Source organism: Coptis chinensis, chromosome 3 (genome assembly GCF_015680905.1).
Source record: "Coptis chinensis isolate HL-2020 chromosome 3, ASM1568090v1, whole genome shotgun sequence".
In the NCBI taxonomy this organism is placed as follows: domain Eukaryota; kingdom Viridiplantae; phylum Streptophyta; class Magnoliopsida; order Ranunculales; family Ranunculaceae; genus Coptis; species Coptis chinensis.
Window position 1 is genome coordinate 107,146,330 of NC_141458.1, and position 20,998 is coordinate 107,167,327.

General features: G+C 37.8%; 1 protein-coding gene and 1 pseudogene across 2 annotated transcripts; both read right to left on the minus strand.

The window, feature by feature from the left end:
• Window positions 1-7,121: 7,121 nt before the first annotated feature.
• On the minus strand, window positions 7,122-20,943 carry LOC147512689 (putative amidase At4g34880; annotated as a pseudogene). Its single transcript, XR_015216098.1, has 7 exons — window positions 20,797-20,943; window positions 19,771-19,806; window positions 19,228-19,668; window positions 18,916-19,120; window positions 18,116-18,315; window positions 17,184-17,398; window positions 7,122-7,346 (listed from the first exon to the last, which is right to left on the minus strand). The product of XR_015216098.1 is annotated as a putative amidase At4g34880 (transcript).
• LOC147512690 (uncharacterized) lies at window positions 14,832-15,347 on the minus strand. Its single transcript, XM_086598770.1, has one exon. The coding sequence runs from the start codon at window positions 15,345-15,347 to the stop codon at window positions 14,832-14,834; it is 516 nt and encodes a 171-aa protein (XP_086454896.1).
• Window positions 20,944-20,998: the final 55 nt, after the last annotated feature.

Below are 20,998 nucleotides of genomic sequence, written 5' to 3' on the forward strand. Positions count from 1 at the left end.
CCTCAAGTTTTGGAATTTAGTTTTATGACTGATGATGTCATATGTTAGGTGGGCATTTATTGAATGTGCCATAAATGGCCCGTTAGCGTTATATAAGGGTATTCATTGAATGTGCCATGAATGACCCGGGTATTCATTGAATGTGCCATGAATGACCGATTGTTTGGGTGCCCTAAAAAGAGGAACTAAGGTATTATTCTTGGGGTTAGTTGTATTCCTTGAGTGTACGGGAATGTATGATTGGGTATTCCTTGAATGTGGCGAGAATGACCCGGGCATTCATTGAATGTGCCATGAATGGCCCGTTAGTGATATGATAGGTATTCCTTGAATGTTGCGGGAATGACCTAAGATATTCATTGAATGTGCCATGAATGACCTGAGTTTTTGTGCCCAAAGAGGCTGTGAAATATGTGTATGAAAGCCAATAGGTGGCTATGATATTGTGGTATTCGGTGGGAGAGAGGCACACAAGAATGTGTGATTTGGCAAATGTGTGGAGTGTAAATCGTGGAGTAGGTACTAAATGGTGGGTGTATAAAAAAAGTAATTGATTAATTGACAAGAAAAATTGATTTGATTATGCGAGCGTGGTTGGGTTTACTTTTGAATACATATAGGATATCTACATATGTTATATATAAGTTCTAACTTTCTTTTGCAGGAGGGTAGGACTTAATAATATTTTGTAGGGACACGGTCTTACCCTTATACAACAATGGATATTGGTAAGTATTAATTCAAGTATTTAGATATTAAAACGAGTTATTAAAATGAGTTAATATAATAGAAGTTTTGCTTGGGAAGAAACTATGCCGGTTGAGATGACGAAACTATCTTTCTTCCCAGCTGAGAATGATTAGGTTATGATAGAGTTAAAGTTTAAGTTGGATAAGAAAAGATTTTAAATGTTTATATGTGGTTAGTCTACTCATACCAGCAAATTCCATTTTGCTAACCCATGTTTGCTTTGTTTTGACAACGTGGGTGTGTTCTTGAGAACATAGGTGGAAGGCAGTGGAACCGTGGCGTGTGATTGGGATTCGTGCCTGGAGCAGTCCGTTAGTTTTCTTTTAGGTTTGATTCTTATTGGAAGGATGTAATAAAGTAGTTTACCTTTTGCATGGCATGAGAACATGGTAGTGAGGAATTTTATTTTGAGAGTTTGTTTGATGTTTTATTTGGACGGATGATATCTTAATAAAGCAATGGCGTATAATTATTGGGATTATTTTAATTTAAGTTGTTTCTTTTATAACATGGTTGTTAGGGTTTTGTATGTGTAGTATCCCCCGTCATAGTCTGGGTTTTTAAACAAGTGAACCTAGTGATGTTTGAGATATTTATATTTCAAATATTCACTTTGTTATTGTTTAGAAATTCGGACTGTGACAGTTTTTATGCCCAAAGAGGCTGTGAAATATGTGTATGAAAGCCCAGAGATGGCTATGATATTGTGGTATTCGGTGGGAGAGAGGCACACATGAATGTGTGATTTGGCAAATGTGTAGAGTGCAAATCGTGGAGTAGGTACTAAAGGGTGTGTGTATAAGAAAAGTAATCGATTAATTAATAAGAGAAATTGATTTGATTGTGCAGGTGTTCTTAGACTTGCATTTGAATACTTATAGGATATCTACATATGTTATTTAGAATTTTTAACTTTCGTTTGCAGGAGGGTAGGACTTAATAATATTTTGTGCAGGGATATTGTCTTACGCTTATACAAAAGTGGATATTGGTAAGTTTTAATTCAATTTCTAAGTTATTAAAATGAGATATTGTAATGAGTTAATAGAATGGAAGTCTTGCTTGGGAAGAAACTATGCCATTTGAAATAACGGAACTACTTGCCTTCCAAGCTGAGAATGATTAAGTTATGGGTATATATAAAGTGTTTGTTTGGATAATTAAAGTATGGAATTGTTTTTATGTTGTTAGTCTACTCATACTAGCAAATTCTATTTTGCTGACCCATGTTTGCTTTGTTTTGGCAATGTGGGTGTGTTCTTGGGAACATAGGTGGAAGGCAGTGGAACCACGACATTTGATTTGGATCCTTTCCTAGAGCAGTCCGTTAGTTCTTTCATTAGGTCCGATTCTTATGGGAAGGATGTAAGAACGTAGTTTAATTACACTTTCAGTATGACATAAGAATATGGTTGTGAGGACTTTTATTCTTAGAGTTTGTTTGATGTTTTTTTTGGACGGAAGATAGACTATTAATAAAGTGATAGCAGATAACTATTAGGAGTATTTATTTAAATTTGATTATTTTATGATATGGTTTTTAAGGTGTTTGTATGTGTTGTATCCACTCCGTCATAGCCTGGGTTTTAGACAATCGAACATAGTGATGTTTGAGATATTTATATCTCAAATATTCACTTTGTAATTGTTTAGAAATTTAAGCTGTGACAGCCCAACTCTCTGCTAGTACAAAACTGTTTCTTTGGAAACTTTACATGAAAGTACTACCTCTGGGAACTCTACTGAGTCAAAGGAAGATGGTGGGAGATTTCTTTTGCCCTTTATGTGAAAGGAATACAGAGTCAGACCAGCATCTGTTCTTTGAATGCAACTGGACCAGAGCTGCTTGGTATGATTCTGAACTAAGTTTGAGAATCCAAAGTCTTCAGGGAGATAGCCTAAGGGATTGGGTACAACAGTTTATGAAGTGGTGCACAAGTAATAAGGAACCAATAAGAAGAGCTGGAACATTCGGTTGCCTCCTCCTTCATGGCATATGGGAGGCCTGAAATGCTAAAAAAATTGAGCACAAGAATGGTCACAGGGGAAGCATGCTCAGGAAATGCAGCATGGACACAAACAAATGCATTCAAGTATTCAGAGATTCTCCACAGCAGACTACTCCTCCTAACCCCTCTAATTCTAATTCTTTAGATCGTTTGTTCCCTATCACACCACCCAATTATGTACTAATAAGATTTGATGCCTCTTATCACAGGGACATAGGGTGGGCAGAAGCTAGATGTACGTCTAGCATGGGATGAAGAAAGCCAGCTTGTGGGATCAGCAGCTCAAAGGTTTAGGGCACAAGGACTTGAGGAAGCTGAGATGGTGGCAGCAGAGGTGGCAGTGATGTTGGCTAGTAGATTAAGAAGGACAAAGTATTTGTTTGAAGGAGACTGTGCAAGTGTAATCAATGCTCTTAGTGATCTGAGAAGCTCTTGGACATTAGGAGCTCTCAGATAAGTCCAGAATGAACCACCTTAAGTTTTTGAATTCTATAAGTTTCTTTGGATAAGTAGATGATAAGTATCAAAAGCGTGTTTTTAAACCCGTAGAGACATTACATTTGGGTCAATTATGTGTTTAATAAATGTAAATTAATTGTATTTTCATATTTTCAGGGTTTCAATGACAACGATAAAATACACACAAAACACGTATTTTAGCATGAAATACAACCGAATAAAGCTTGGACTTGAAATCTTGATGTCGGCTTATTTAAAGCTCCAAACTACCAAAGAAAGCTCAGGGACTCAGAGAACCATGAAACAAGTTGAAGAATCCAAACTTGAGTCCCTAAGCCAGCTAAAGAAGAGATTTTGGTCAAACTGACCTAAATCAACCCGAAAGTTAGGAGAAAACTTCAAATGGCGATATCTTCCGTCTCCTAACTCTGATTCATGCATTCGACCAGCTAAAATGATCAGCGCAGAAAACTCTACACAACGGTATCTAGCTTCCAAAAAATGGTCATACGGTTTGGAATATGAAGATAAAGCCAAAGCCTATGTTACTATTTAGTCCAAGCCCATTACTATTCTAGAGAATATTTCTAGAATATTTCTAGAATATTCTCTGGGATATTATATTTTATTTATAACCGTTAGATTTAGATTAGATGGATTGAATCTAGACCGTCTAAAAAACTATAAATAGAAGGGTCTAGTTTCAGTTTTTCGGATGGAATGGTTAGCATTCCATCAGTAGGAGTATAGTAGTTTACTACTTTCCTAGTGTAATGAAGAATTTAATTCCAGTTTTTAATTAAAATATTTTTAATTCAGTTTTATTTTCTGTTAATTAGAATAACACCTTAGTTATGTGATCTCAGAGAAGAAACTTTACCCAAGTGATGATTATTTCCGTTAGGGAGGGTGTTTCGATAATTATAACAATTAGGAACCGAGTAAGTTCACCAGAGATGGGGTTCTGAATCGATTCCATGCGCTAATAACGCTCGTTCAGAGATGAAGAGTCGTTATTAGGGATAAAAAATTGAGACTAACTCTTTTAACGGAGATATGATTCGCTTAAACGAATTTTCTATCTCCGAAATCAAAGTCTATTTATTTTATTTTCATCATTTTCTCACCTAAATTCACTTCCACAAATTCACGTGATCAAATTAGTTTTATTTATAAATAACGTTTTGTAATTTTATTGAAATGCGAACGAAATGTAAAACCCGACCGCTATTTTACAAAAAGATCAGTAGACTCTAAAATGGGGATGCACATTAACTAACTAGGTAGGGCGCGGGTTGCTCTTAGCTGACTCGAAGTCCAGGCACTTTAGCACGGGGTGCGCTTCAAATTTGCCTTTCGAAGGTGCATGGTGCGCTCTTACCTTGGACGATGTCCAGGCACTTTAGCGCGGGGCGCGCTCGGAAAATAGGCCAATGAGGTGCGGGGCGCGCTCAGTGTATTTCTGCGAGAAAAAATTAGTTCTGAAGCAAAGAACCACAGGTAGAACCAAACAAGGGTGGGTGGGTTTAATGGGACTTTGGTAGGATTAACACTACTAAGGGAAATGTAACTAAACACAACTAAGATGGCAGTGGCGCCATTTGATAAAAGGAAAAACGATAGTTTTACCTACGAATAAGTGTTTAAACTCAAATGTAACTAAAACTAAAACTATTTTCGTGCTTATATATCAAAGTTATATACTCTCGTTATCAATGCAATATGTTTAGAGTAGAGAATTCGTTCCACTCCTAGTCGTTTAGATGTGAAATTTCCTAATTTGTGTAAGTTAACAAAGTCGTGAGAGTAATGGAATTAAATTTAACTACGATGGTGAATTAACTAATCAAGATGTGATAAATGAAATGACGACAATCCAATACTAAATTGACAATATAAGAATGAATTAGGGAAATTTGATTCCACCTTGATTTCGACTTAATAAACTAGCATAGAATACGTTGTAATCCTAATATTTACGTTTTCACGTAAAGGTTGGGTATTTCTAATCCCTAATTATTCATGGTAATCTCTACCAACTAATAACTAGTATGTGAAGTAATCAAACCCATTCTCATGGTGAACTAATTACTTTCTAGAGTATAATAGAACATTATAACTATATCCATGCTAATCAAAACTCAAGTCATCATCAAGGCTTCCTTAAACCCCTCTAATGGAGGTTTTAGTCTTGAATAATTGTATTATCATTTCTAAAACAAGAACAATAAGAACAAGTCATTATTGAATAGTAATTAAACTTTATAAATCTAATTGAACAATGGTAATATGATTCGAAATGAATTAATATTGAATTGAAACTAATTTAGAACTTGAGTTTATGACTAAACTAATTATGAAATTAAGACAAGCTAAAGCTAACTAAGTATTGAATCATAAAACTAAGTTGAAATGAAAAACTAATTCTTTATTATAAAACTAAATTTGATTCTAGATAAAATTCATTTCTTTATCTAAAACTAATTACTTGGATATAAAACTAATTCTATGAAAAATCTCTGTAAGTAAAAACTAAGTAGCTTAAGAGCTAAGTCTCAGTCTCTTTATATAGAAGAGACTAGATCTATAATTTCGTGCATGGGCTTAGGAGACATGTTTTGGGCCGGAAAATCGAGCCCAAAACCTCATTACTTCAGTCTACAAAGGGGTTTTCAGTTAGAATTGAATTAAATGGTCTTTTTATCCACTTATGGTCCTTTTATAAGGTCAAGACTTAGACCATTAGAAAGCTTGTTCCGAGCCGGTCGTTTTGACATAAGGTGGGCCCAATTCTGAGGTATGAGTCCAAAGATACGACCTTTGGAAGTTCTGCCGACTTTTATGCGCTATTTTTGCCTGCGTTGACTTTGACTTTTTAGCTTTGACCGGACTTTAAAAAGGATTTTTCTCCTTGAATCTTGACCTTTAATCATAGAACTTCTTAGCAACTAACCTTTGCTCCTTTATCTCGCAAAAGGGATGCATTTCTGCACATACTCGACTCCAATGCCTGAAATACATAAGAACACGATAACAGTACTAACTCTTACTTATTAATCACATAATTGGTCAAAAAGCAATATTGTTAAAACTACAGTTTTGGGCTCTTATCATCCATCTTGGTTCATCCGTATCTGCCACATCTTACATCATACTTGACTCAAACACTTCAGACAATCAACTCTGCCATATATATCTTAAGAACAAACTTGTATTCATCAACATTGTCACTCTGCCCCTTGACGAAGTGGACACTGCACTTCTATTGCTGAAATACTTGTAGGAAGAAAGTACTAACATCATGGTTAAGGGGAAATTGCTCACCCATACGAACAACTCGAACTCTCCCAATATATATGATTGTCCTAATTCATTTGGTCATCCTAATTCCACTGAAGCAATGTCCCGAAGGACCAGATGGCTCCACACCAAACAACTCTGGCATTGTTCCAGGAATTGTGCTTCTGCTTGAGCAATAATATGGCTCCACGCCAAAACCACTCTGGCATTCTGCCAGGAAATGTGCTCCTGCTTTAGCAAAGATTTGGCTCCATGCCAAAGCGACTCTGGCATTCTGCCAGGACAAGTACTCTTCCTTGAGTAATATGTCTCCATACACAGATCCCTTTCCATACTGTTACTTTTCTCCTCTACACTGCGGGTTGTTCACTGAACTCTGGTTACTCATACTTGGTGGAGGTAGTAGGGTACTGATGTATAACAATATCCTTTGAACTTGTCACAGCCCAAATTTCTAAACAATAACAAAGTGAATATTTGAAATATAAATATCTTAAACATCACTATGTTCACTTGTTTAAAAACCCAGACTATGATTGGGTGGACACAACACATACAAAACCCTAAAAGCCATATTATAAAAGAATCAACTTAAACTGCACAATCCCCATAATTTTCCACCATCACTTTATTAAATTATATTCTGTCCAAATAAAACATCAAACAAACTCTAATAATAAAAGTCTTCAATATCTTATTCTCATGTCATGCTGAAAATGTAAACTACGTTATTACATCCTTCCAATAAGAATCGGACCTAATAAAAGAACTAACTGACTGCTCCAGGCAAGAATCCAAATCACACGCCGCGGTTCCACTGCCTTCCACCTATGTTCCTTAAGAACACCCGCGTTGCCAAAATAAAGCAAACATGGGTAAGCAAAATGGAATTTCTTTGGTATGAGTAGACTAACCACATATAAACATTTCCAGTCTTTACTTATCAAACTAACACTTTAAATATATCATAACTTAAACATTCTCAGCTTGGAAGACAGGTAGTTCCGTCATTTCAACTGACATAGTTTCTTCCCAAGCAAGACTTCCAGTTTATTAACTCATTATAATAACTTGTTTTAATAACTAAGTAATTGAATTAAAACTTATCGATATCCACTGCTGTATAAGGGTAGGACCGCGTCCCTGCACAAAATATTATTAAGTCCTACCCTCCTGCAAAAGAAAGTTAGAAATTGTATATAACATATGTAGATATCCTATAGGTATTCAAATATAAGCCCAAACACACTTGCATAATCAAATCAATTTCTCTTATCAATTAATCAATTATTTTTCTTATACACTCACCCTTTAGTACCTACTCCACGATTTGCACTCCACACATTTGCTAAATCACACATTCCTGTGTGCCTCTCTCCCACCGAATACCACAATATCATAGCCATCTCTGGGATTTCATACACATATTTCACAACCTCTTCGGGCACAAAAACTCAAGTCATTCATGACACATTCAATGAATACCTTAGGTCATTCCCGCCACATTCAAGGAATACCAATCATATCACTAACGGGCTATTCATGGCACATTCAATGAATGCCTTGGGTCATTCCCGCCACATTCAAGGAATACCCAACCCTACATTCCCGTACACTCAAGGAATACAACTAACCCGCAAGGCGAAAACTTTAGTTCCTCTCTAGGGCAGTCCAAACAATCTGGTCATTCATGGCACATTCAATGAATACCCGGGTCATTCATGGCACATTCAATGAATACCCATTTATAACGCCAACGGGCCATTTATGGCACATTCAATAAATGACCACCTAACATATGACATCATCAGTCATAAAACTCATTTCCAAAACTTGAGGCGTGGAGAGTTTTAAAAGGGTGTAGTAAATTTGTTTACACATTATTGAACTTTATTGCATATATTATTTCAGAGAACGAAGGAGTATCTTGTTTCTTATATTTTTGGTTTACGCGTTATTAATTATATGGATGTGTAAGTGTCATAGCGTCGTATATATAAAACTGAAATATCACATAATATTTAATACACGTACACACGTATATATAAAGGTCTTAGCTTAAAGCCAAGCATGCTAATAGCCCTAAACCTATCATAATAGACCTAATCTTAGTCAAGTCAAAGGTCAAATTGGGTCAACTGGTGAAAGTCAACCCTGGTCAACAGTCAAAGTCAACCTGCCAAAGGTCAACAGCAGTCAACCAGCCAGTTCAACACTTCAACAGCAGTCAACCATCCCCAAACTCCTCTAACCCAAAACCCCAAAGTCAAAGGCCCAAAGTCTAAAACTTAAACCCAAAATGAAATCTAAAAGTTTAAAACACTCAGGCCCACCCACTGATTCGGCCCAAGCCCAATCCAACCCAACACTCACGCATCTTTGTTCACCACCTTCTTCTTCCTCACAAAGACACCTCTCCACCACCAGCCACCATCGGCCATCTAACACCACTATTAAACCCAGTGGTTTGGTTCCTTTTGAAAAACCAAATCTGCCGATACCCAAAAATCCCAATTCCCTTATACTGCGAAAATCTCAAATCGACGCCATTAATGTTCTGCTAAAGCTTCACTCGCCGGACCACTACTCACCTCTCAACCTAACCGAAAATGACCTAAACTAAAACCCCTACTACTTTAGTTAATACAAAACCCAAATCATTGTTTCACCAATTCCTCCCTCAAAACTGGATCGATATTGACCTCCATTAATGCGCTTGTTCCAAAGCTTCCCCTCACACTCTCCAACACCCAATCAAACCAAACACCAATTTAATACCCAACACTTCACCACCACAACCAAACATCATCAATCATAACCACAACAGTTTAACATCACCACAAAATCAAACAAAACACATCATTCAAACACAACAAAGAATAGGACGATTTGGTTTTGATGGCGATGCCATTAACAACCGGTGTCAAGGCTTCGACAGTTCAATTCTCAAATTCATCAGAATTTTTACATACTGTAGTACTTCGAAATTTTATCTATCAGCCGACACCATTAACAGAGTTTACAAGATATCAAATAAGGAAACCACTATTACGGATATGATTAGCAGAAACAAATATAAAAAAAAAAACATCTTCAGACTACTCACAGTTTATAAACCGAACAGCTAGATTCTGAAAGCGAAAAAACCCCGAAAGACCGAAGTCGACTGTCGCGCGAAAAAAATGATCTTCCTAGTTCAAAATGTTTTCTTCTTTCAGTAAAACTCCATTTTTTTCCCTAAAACTCTCATTGTGTTTTTCCCTCAAAAACTCTACGTGAGAATCCCTTTTTAGTTTTAAAAAACCTCACCGAAAAACAAGGATAAAACTTATCTATTTACTTACGGGACTTTTATCCTTAACTGATAGTTATCATATATTTAGTTTAACCTATTATCATTATTATTATTATTCTTATTATTATTATTATTATAGAAAAAAATAAAATAAAAAGACGGGGTGTTATAAAACTGTATGATCATTGTTGTGGAATCGAAAGGAACTTGTGATAATGTGGAAAAGGAATCATTGTTTACCTTGAGACAAAATTTAATCGGCCCATAGAATGTACCATTATGTCTTTGGGAAGCGTGGGTATTCTACCACTTGCACTCCCACTTAATTCTCGACGTCCACGTCGAGAGATGAAGATCAAAACCTCTGGCTTCGGATTGAGTAATTGTGTGCATCTTCTTGCACTAACAATACCAGACCCTTCTGTTCTTGGACATGGCTGGCTTCTTTATGAAAATTTGGAAAAATAGAGATACCTGTGAGGAGATTCATCATCTATACTGAAGTCGATCTATCACCAAGACTTTCAATCCACCCGCTAGACCATTCTTCATCCACGTACGCAGGGTTTGTCAATGCACTTCAAAATGCATGCTCCATTACGACTCAAGCCACTCCACTATCCCAACTGTGGCAGCACTCCTTCCTTTGAAGCACCGAGGAATGAATTGAGAAATCATTCATACACTCGAGGCTAATAGTCTTCACCCCAATAGATGCAAGCGATCACTCCCTCAGTAAACCAATGCACTGGTCTTAATTTGGTTGATCCTGGACCTGTGGGTAATGGGTTCCATTCACAACTATATCTGGGACACAAATCAATTCAATATTACTCGCAAGCATACTAGAATGGAGCTCTAGTACTCTTCGCTCTCCTGGGCCATAGTGAGGTAACAGTCATGTTGCAATCACGCCGCTACAAATAAGGGAGTGCTGATCCTCGATCATCTCCAGGGAAACTATTGTCCCTAAATAATGATGAGCTAGGTCCACATACCACCCAAAGAGACATTGCGTTCGTGCGGTCAAATACCACAACCTTTTGGACAGCTTCAACTGATGGTTTGAGAGGTCCACACACTTCTTGATGGGCTACCATTTGCTTGTTCCACTATGTTGATCCCATTTTGCATCCACACCAGTATCCGAATTTTGATGAGCATCAATCAATTGACAACTTGGCTAATGACACCCACAATGTCAAGTCTCATCCACTAGTTGCATTTTGTTGTTTGTGAAATTTTGACTCCCAGTTATCTAATCAAAAGGATTGTAGGGAATTTTCTGATTATCCCATAATCCTCTGCTGATGTCTTCACACCGTGTTCTAGTTCAAAGCGTAGCTACTGATAAGTACCAAAAACTATGTTTTAAACCCCGTAGAGACATTCCATTTGGGTAAATTATGTGTTTAATAAATGTAAATTAATGGTATTTTCATGTTTTCACAGGTTTCAACAGACAACGATAAAATATACACAAAACCTGCATTTTAGCAAGAAATACAGTCGAATAAAGCTTGGACTTGAAATCTTCAGTATAAACTCATTTAAAGCTCCAAACTGCCAGCAAAGCTCATGGATTAAGAGAACCATGAAACAAGTTGAAGAATCTAAACTCGAGTCCCTAAGCCAGGTAAAGAATAGATTTTCGGATAAAAAACTTGGTCAAACTGACCTAAATCAGCCTGAAAGTCAGGAGAAAACTTCAAACAACGATATCTTCTATCTCCTAACTCCAATTCAAGCATTTGACCAGCTAAAATGATCAACGTAGAAAACTCTATGTAACGGTATCTTGCTTCCAAAAAATGGTCGTGCAGTTTGGAATATGAAGATAAAGCCAAAGTTTGTTACTATTTAGTCCAAGCCCATTCCTATTATAGAGAATATTCCTTGGGATATTATATTTTATTTGTAACCGTTAGATTTAGATTAGATGGATTGAATATAAACTATCAAAAAAACTATAAATAGAAGGGTCTAGTTTTAGTTTTTCTCATTGAATGGTTAGCATTCAATCATAGGGGTAGAGTAGTTTACTGCTTTTATAGTGTAATGAAGAATTTAATTTTCAGTTTTTAATTAAAATGTTTTTAATTCAGTTTTATTTTTTGTTAATTAGAATAACACTTTAGTTTTGTGATCTCAGAGCAGAAACTCTGCCCGAGTGAGGATTATTTTCGTTAGGGAGGGTGTTTCGATAATTATAACGATTAGGAATCGAGTAACTTCATCCATAGATGGGGTTCTGAATCGATTCCACGGGCTAATAAGGCTAGTTCAGAGATGAAGAGTCGTTACTAGGGATAAAAAATAGAGACTAACTCTTTTAATGGAGATAAGATTCGCTCAAATGGATTTTCTATCTCCATAATCAAAGTCTATTTTCTTTTATTTTCATTATTTTCTCACCTAAATCCATTTTCACAAACATCACGTGATCGAATTAGTTTTTGTTTATAAATAAACTTTTTTTCAATTTCATTGAAATCACGAATGAAATGACAAACGACCGACCCATTTGTTTCTGTTGCTCATCTAACAAAACCAATAAGAGTATTTGATAATATGGACTAAACCACGAAATGGCTACCTACATATCCTCTTTCAGGAATCAAGTCTATCGTAGTTCTTTATAGAAATTTGAATAACATATTGAGTGGGGAAGAAGAAATGACTAGAAGTCAGCCTCCAGAGAGCCGCCTCTATATCTTGGTCATTAGGGATCCGTTTCTTATTCTCATACTGCTGCTTCCTATATATAGTGCAAAAGAACAAGACATTTTCCCATATACCAATGGAAAAGTTCTGAGTCTATCTTCTAAAATATTCAACAGCTTGCATACCTGACCTGATGTATCACAAGGAGAACTTTTTGTAGTGCCATGAACCTTCAAAAAGGTAACTGACTCAAGTTTCTAACGCAAGGAACAACTCATAAAACGGACCTTAAGGGAGGACGTTATAAATGTTCCTCCACAAAACTACCAATTTGTGACTTCCGTCCAAAGATATAAGTTACTGAACCAAATGCATAAGAACCAAGTGTAGTGCCTCATATCACCGGAAAGACACTGTAATCTAGTTTCCAACACAAGAAATGGCGTGCAAAACCGACCTACAGAGAAGAAGATATGCCCATTTCTTTGTCTCATGCCGAAACTGTCAAGATTAAAACTTTAGTCTGCAGTGCCTAAAAGAATTTGAGCTCCTGTGCAAACTGGTAGAGAAGTGGACAATTCACCATATACCATATGGGAGCTAGCAGAATCTTCTTCCAATCCCAAAAAACCGCTTGCAAAACCGAGCTTTGTACAAAAAGATATCGCACTTTTGCTAGCGGTTGTCAAAACTAAGTGCATGAATGAACCATTTCAATCAAGAAATTCCAAAGTTCACCATGAGCTCTTAACTGAATAGAGTGGTTGCACCACCCCCTGAGTGATATAATGCTCTTGGTGTCATACTAAAGCATGGAAAAGATGGCAAACCTGCATGATATGATCATCTTTAGAAACCCCTTTCTGGCGGTTCCTTACAACGTCTCACTTTCGATAAGGTGAAACTCAACTACCCCATCACTGAAATCTCGAATTCTATAGGTCGTTAACAAATCACCATATTGAATCAAATACCATGTAGGCATGGTGGGACTGCACCAGTCCCCTACCAAACACTGAAGTAAAGATGTCTCCATGATTGGAAGTGGCCGAACGAACATCCCCATTGTAGCAAGACCATTGAACTAGCTAGAGTCATTGTAGCATACTGCTCCAAGTTGTCGTCACAATTGAAGCTAATATAAACATACTATTAGTATGTGGATGGATAGCGAGTGCCCCTCTCCCCACCAATTAATGATGTCCAGAAACCAAGTCCCCACCAATTAATGATGTCCAGAAACCAAGTTGTAGCCACTGTTTAAACAAGAAATGATTGGACTACCATGCCCACTGTGGCAATACTACTAAACCAAATTCCACACAAGAAGTTTTGTTTTGTGTAAACACAGCAACACCATGTGATGTACAAGCTCAAAGTTCAATTTGTCTTGGACGTCACCATTCCTTTTCCAAACTGAATACGAACTTATTAAGTTGCTATATAAATCTCCATCATCACATGCGCAACAGACATCTATTTATTTTGTGCACTAATTTCATGGGTTATAATATCCTAGCAATGAGAAGAACTTGTCCCTTCCCGAGTTGGAAGTTGTCGAACAACCACTCCTGGTGTAGCATAGAGCTAGAAAGTCAATACATCTCTAAAATTGGTAGAAACACTTCCCAATCAGAAGAGACGACTTCAACCACGAGCTCAATCTCATGAAAGCTATCATGTTTTGATTTTTCATGTTGTTGAGAGATAATGAACTAGATAATAACAGAAGTAATTTACCAAAAATCTAGCCTAAATCGGACTCAGATTTACTTCCAAAACGGTAAAAAGGAAAGAAAATCTAAAATTGATGAATTTGGAAGGGAAAACAGTATATTTTGACATCGAAAAAGTCGACCACAGAGCGTATTGACTTTCCGAATTGGGGTCACACGCGTGATTCTAACAGCCGTAGCCAAAGTTATGGTCAAAATACCAAAACTCATCTCAACTTACCCCAATTAGGAAAATATCACGTGTCTCGACTGCACCAATCCCCACCAAACACTGGATAAAACTTGAATTTCCGCAGGATAGGTAGTGGTCTGGCAACCACCCCCTGTGTGGTAGTACCAATCAATCAGCTCTTATACATGAAAATCGTCCATATCCATATTAACTAAACAACCATTCCTTGTTGAAGCAAGAACACTGTACAAAACAAGATTTGACAATAAACTTAAGAGAAGCTTGGCAGGCTTCTTTAGCACATGCCACCTTCATCACCAGGTTGTACAAACCATGAGGATTTTTTTTTTTTACAAAATTAAGCTAGGGTTAGGCAGACCCTCACCTGCATTGATTCAACTGTTTCGTACATAAGTTTGTCCACTTGCATCATCATTTACAATACATTATAATCTATGATCTAATGGAGGGACAAAATGTACAACAAAACTAGATGCGTCATGAAGAGAAGCTAGATAGTCCGCAGCACGGTTCACTTCTCTATAAGCATGAGAGAATGATATAAAAGTGAACCTATCTCTTTTTATATCTATAGCTTTAAGCATGTCAAGACAGAACCAAGGGGGTTTCTCTACCTTGTTGATTGCGTTCACGGCCCTCAATGAGTCAGACTCGACCTCCACTTCCTTGTAACCTTCATCGAGACATCTTTGCAAGCATATGTTGATAGCTTTGATTTCCTGAAACAGCACATACGAAAAGCCTCCATTGCCACTGAATCCAGCTACCACTTGTCCCTCTTTGTCTCTTATAACCTCACCTTGTCCCGCACCATTACTACTCAAGGCTCCGTCTGTATTAGCTTTCACTCGGTTACCACTTGGAGGGCTCCAAACACATTCGGTTTGCCTTTGCGTCTTGTATTTGGGTTCAAGGTTGAGTCTTTGAAATAGATTCCTCATATTGTCCGAATCGCCTATTTCAGGTCTTAGGACTTGCAAATAATTCCTTGTGTCTCTAACCGGTTTTTCCAGATATCCTCCTTGTCGACTTGGTAGTGTCTTTGAAATCTGCGGTCGTTCCTTTCCCTCCAGATATAGGCAGCGGCAGCGCAGAAAAAAACCTTGTATACCTCTCCCACATCTGCCTCTTTGCATAGATGCATAATCGACGACCACTCCCCCCTGTTTAACATCGCTCATTGCATGCGTGATAATACCAAGAAGTCGCTTGACTCTAGAGATGATTTCCTTGGAATACGAGCATTCAAAAAAGAGGTGCCCTGAGAATTCTCAGCTGTTATTATATAAACAACAAGCTGAAGAATGTAGGATTTTCCTTGGAACCAATCTGTCTTGAGTCAGGAGACTTTGCGAGAACAGCTGCCATGTAATGAATGAGTGTCTTGGTAACACCCACTTACCCCAGACCAGCTTATGCCATTTTTTCATATCCTTCATCGTGAGAGAGCTCGATATGCAATTGTGTGAGGTAAACTGTCCCCTCGGATGAGGCGTCCACACTACCTGATCCTGTGCGAGATGGGTATTGATGTCACTGCTCTAATAACCTCCCTTAAGGTGTGAGACTGTATCATGAACTTGAATTCTACCCCACGACTTCGCATTACTAACATCTGGCATGGGAGCACATGGAACTCCATAACGTCCAGTCATCTGCCTCCAACATCTGTCTCCACAGTACCAAACCATACAGTCATGTGCGGCAAACACAACTCTGTGACGTGATAACACACAAGCATGCTGCACAACTGGATCGTCAAAGACAATAGTCAAACGCCAAGGTCTCTACTCAATAGATGACAATGATCTAATATCAATCTGAGCACGAGCCATACAGACATTATTTCTAATCTGCCCCCTGTTACGAGTCAAGTGAGGCCCTGACCAACTACCAAATCTAGGGCGAGTATCAGCAATCATGTCTATGTTAGGACAAAGAGTTCGAAAGTACTCATAAAACCAAATCTCTAAAAGTCATGTGAATCCTGCAATCTGAGGACTTCTACTTCCGAATGTTTGTGAAGCTTTATCTAACGCCGCTATCAATGTGGCATATACTGAGCTACCCAGGTCATAATCTCTCATAGCATGCAAATCAGATACATAAGCATAATATCCCAGTCGTACTATAGAATGACCATTGGGAAACAGAACATGCCCAATAAAAAACATCAAAAAAGCCCTAACATATACATCAACACCCTCACTACTAGGTAGAACAATCAAAGCTAACTCCACTCGTGTATCAAGATCTAAGAGGGGGTCCATATATGCAGTCTTAATATGAGATAACTTAATACTAGAAGAATCATAAGCATCCGCACCTAAACGAGGAAAACTCATAAGCATACTATCCATATTCTCATAATTTGTATGAAAAGGTATCGGTTGACCTATACCGATACTCAACCCAGAAATCATAGTGAAGTCTAGTGGTGTGAACCCTAACTCCAAGACAAGTGGAAATGAAATGTATGAGTTCTACTCCACCATCTTTCTACTAAAGCTATGACCACGCTTCAATCACGCCTCTCATAATCCACATCAACCAAAAGACCCAAAGGTGTATACAAAATAATATCTCTAATATGTACAAAGTCATCCAAACTCTTAATAACCTTCCACCACTCTCTAACACTATGTAAAGCCGATCTAACTCGGTAGTCAATAACATGCTGATATTATGAAAAAAAATAATGCGTATAAGATAAATAATTAATTGGTCCAACTCAACTAATTAATATTCAAAATATTTAATTAAAACTAATTAATTACCTGAGTATTAGCCACTGCACTCGACACGTGTTTTGTATCACGTGTAGAAGACACAACTTCTATATCAAGTGCTTCTCCGGTACAAATTGCCAATCGAAGTCGTTCATCTGATACTCTAGTACATAGGGATGTCTATCAGTCGGCGCGACATCCTCGGGTTCTTCTCCCCCACCGTATTCTACTTCCTCAGGTTCATCGCCAATGTCGTCTGTGTACTGCCAATCATTACCGTCGAAAGGTTCAAAATGATCCATATCAAATTTTAAGAGTTTAGGTAGGTTTTTGTTTTTTTTTTAAGGAAAGGGTTTTATAATTGTGAGAAGAGGTGAAAGTGATTGAATCGCGCAGTTTTGGAGCTGTTTATATAGAAAGTAGCATGCGGTGTTCTGAACATCGCGCGGTTTTCTGAAAACTGCATGGGCTTGGGCCTGTCAGTTGGGATTTAGTGGCGCGGTTTTGGCAAAACCGCATAGTTGCTTGGTGAAATTTTGATGTTGCTCCTAACCTAAAATTGCTTGGTGTTTTTTTTGGTTTGGTATTTTTTTGGTTCAAAATTTTGGTGTTTTTTTGGTAGCTCTACTAAATATATCTAAGAAGTTATTTTTCGGAACCACCATTTGGTTATCCAACGGGGGTTTTACAAGAAAAATAACTTGATTGTTGTCTTACTGACTGCGTACTTGAGAGTTAAGAGTTAAGAGTGAAGACTATAAAATTCTTGAAGTGGGGTCTTGAAAACTCTGCCTGTTCATGGCTTCATACTACCACAGTTTTATATAAAATACGAAGTCACAAAAGACGAATGGTGAAAAGATATCAATCTTGTTTCTAGCATTATCAGCACAAACCAAGAAATGCTAATGTTAATAAAGCCTTAGAATTATCTAAACTGAGTAATGCCAACAACTGCAACCCAACTGTTATTCCCTTACCTCATGGTATTTATATGTCTCTGAAAAACAGCAGGAACCGGGGAAGTAGGATCGTCGTCGTATATCACCTTGGAAACTGTTTGTATCCACCAAGGGGAATATATTGGCAGGCCTCCTTGGTCATCTCATCATCTCTTGGGTCATAACCAACGATCACATCCAGTAAATACACTGCATCCGATACTGTCCTTCCAATTGGCCTGTCAAAGAAAAGTCGTCGTTCAGTTCAGCAAAGCAATGCACCTTGGAACTTTTGTTTGCGAACCCCATATAGGTAACTCACTAGCTTCAACTAGGGAGTTTTTTAACTCGTAACTATTTTAGCCTTACGCAGCCCCCAGCCGGTGCCAATCGCCGTCCTACCTAATTTCTCTAGAGCTATTAATGGTTCCATGGTCAATTACCGTTTGTGCTGGTGATGTTAGCCATGAGCCCAAGTGGACTGTGACATCACTGCTTAGGTGACAACTGTTTGGTTTGTAGCTACATCCTCTATATATAAATAGGTTATCCGAAATAAAAATAAAAATTATAGGTATAGAAATCTATTTTTGGCCATGCTTGCCTGCTTGGTTCACTAGGGAAAACTGTATTGGTACAAAGCACAGAGAGTTCTATTATTAAAACCTGAAAGGTTTTACAAAGACTTTTCTCTATTAAATCAAGAAGGATCTCACATACCATCAGAAAATCGCTTTCAGATCTTTCTTTACAGCTTTACATTATTGTGAAACGAATTCACTTTTAGACTCATTCAGTAAACTATAGCATCTCAATAAGAAGTATAAGATGCTGCTTACCCAACAGTGTCCTGTCTAAGACTGATAGGTATCACCCCAGTAGGCCCAAAGTTGGTTTTATTCCCACAACGCAACTGACACTACAAGGCTCGATGATTGATCCGTTCGTTTCAGTGCCAAGAGAAACTGTCACTAAATTGGCTCCAACACTAACAGCGGATCCTGTGCTTGAACCACCTGGTTCTGTTGTTAGCACATATGGGTTCTGGTTACATTCAGCACCGAAGATGCACAATGTTAGTATCTTAAAACTTGTCCTCACAAAATAACAGGCGACAAAACTCTAAGCATCTAAGCAGACAGTGAACTTACTTTCACACCACCTCTTGCACTCCATCCACCTGGGGCATTTGTACCCCTATAGTTCGCCCACTGAGAAAGCCCAGCTTTACCCAATATGATGGCACCTGCCTTTCTCAACCGATCGATAACACCAGCATCACGAGGAACAACTGAATTAAGGAGTGCAAAGGAACCAGACGTAGTGTTGAGCGTGCCCTTGGTGGCAATATTGTCTTTAAGCAATACAGGAATTCCTTCCATGCCACAGGAACACCCACACCCACCAGGAAGTATCCAATCATTGTCAGCCTTAGCAGCTTGGGAGAGAGCTTCTGAATTAACTTCAATCACTGAACAGAGTGTAGGATTCAACTTTTGAATGGCATCAAGGTAGTACTGGACTAGCTGTTTAGAAGTAAGTTTGTTTTGTTGGAAAGCTGATTGAATTTATTTTATGGTGGTTTCTTCAATCTTGAAAGATCCAAAACACAGATGATAGACCACAGTTAGGACAATTTTTCCTAAAATTTACTTTATAAGCTGATTAATGTAAAAAGTGATTAATCGTATTACCTTAAATGAATTTTCATCATCTTCATTCATCATTTTCTGGTTGATACCAACAGAGATATTTGATATAAAGAATAATGAGTGGTGATATTCCTTCCCAGCCTCAAGCAAGACTTAGAGATAGTATCCTGGACCATGTGTGTTAGTTCTATCCAGGGGGACCATATAAACAGGAGAAAAAAAGAAGAGAGAGAGTGATGGAATTAGTGTATTTAGTAACTTTAGTTTATCTTAGTAATTCGTATTCCTAATTAGGATTATTTGGAGATTGTATAAAGAAGACAAAAGTACGGGGTTGATTTATTGAGAATTTAGTAGTGATTTTCGGATTAAAAGTGTGTTGATTGAAGTTGCTTCCGCCCTTTAATTCACATCAGAGAGAGAGAGAGTACATTGTGATCAGATCTAATTAATCCAAATGTTCTAATACAGATAAATCAAGCACACAAGGAAGACCATAATCATCAGTAATATCTCCCTAAAAACAAAGTACGGTTTTACAGTTACCACCTGGAGTTGATAAGCATCAACATAATTATCAGAGGCACTTAAGATATCCAATGCAGGTGAGTATACTAGAAAGACAACATTGCGCTGAAACGTCGAGCAATACCTTAACAGTTAGACTCATGCTTTGAGTATGGGACTATGGGTACAACAACCTGTCCGTTTGTTCTTATAAAAAAAACCAATCCAGAAACAGGCGAAAAACCTTTTTTTTCTGACTAGTAGACACAAGAACTGGTCTCTTTATCAAGACTTTACATAGATGATTGAACAGTAATGGTGACTAGATTCTGGACTTTCAGAAGATAGTCATAGGATGATTTATCAACTATGGAGTTTGGAGAAGGTAAGAGTGTTGTTTTTAGTGCCTTGGATCTTGTAGAAAGTGTAGACCGTCTTTGCTATATCAGAATGGTCGGATCTGGACATCTTGTGAGCAAGGAGGAATCCCATCCGTGAGTTTGGCTTTGAGCAGGGATGTCAGTTATGTAGAGTTCAAGACAGTCTCCTGTGTCCTTGAACCTGAAAAAGCTGATGAAGATCAAGTGTTGATAGCTCCTGTGCTATGATAACAAATGCAAGCATCAGCAATGGGGAAGAGGATGAATCAGAGGAAAGGCGCCATGAGTAAAAAGAGACTTGCAGCTTCCAGGATACATTGTATGCCATGGATGCTTTGTAGCTTAGTTTCAAATAGAAGCAAGGGAAACGGATCCATAAATAG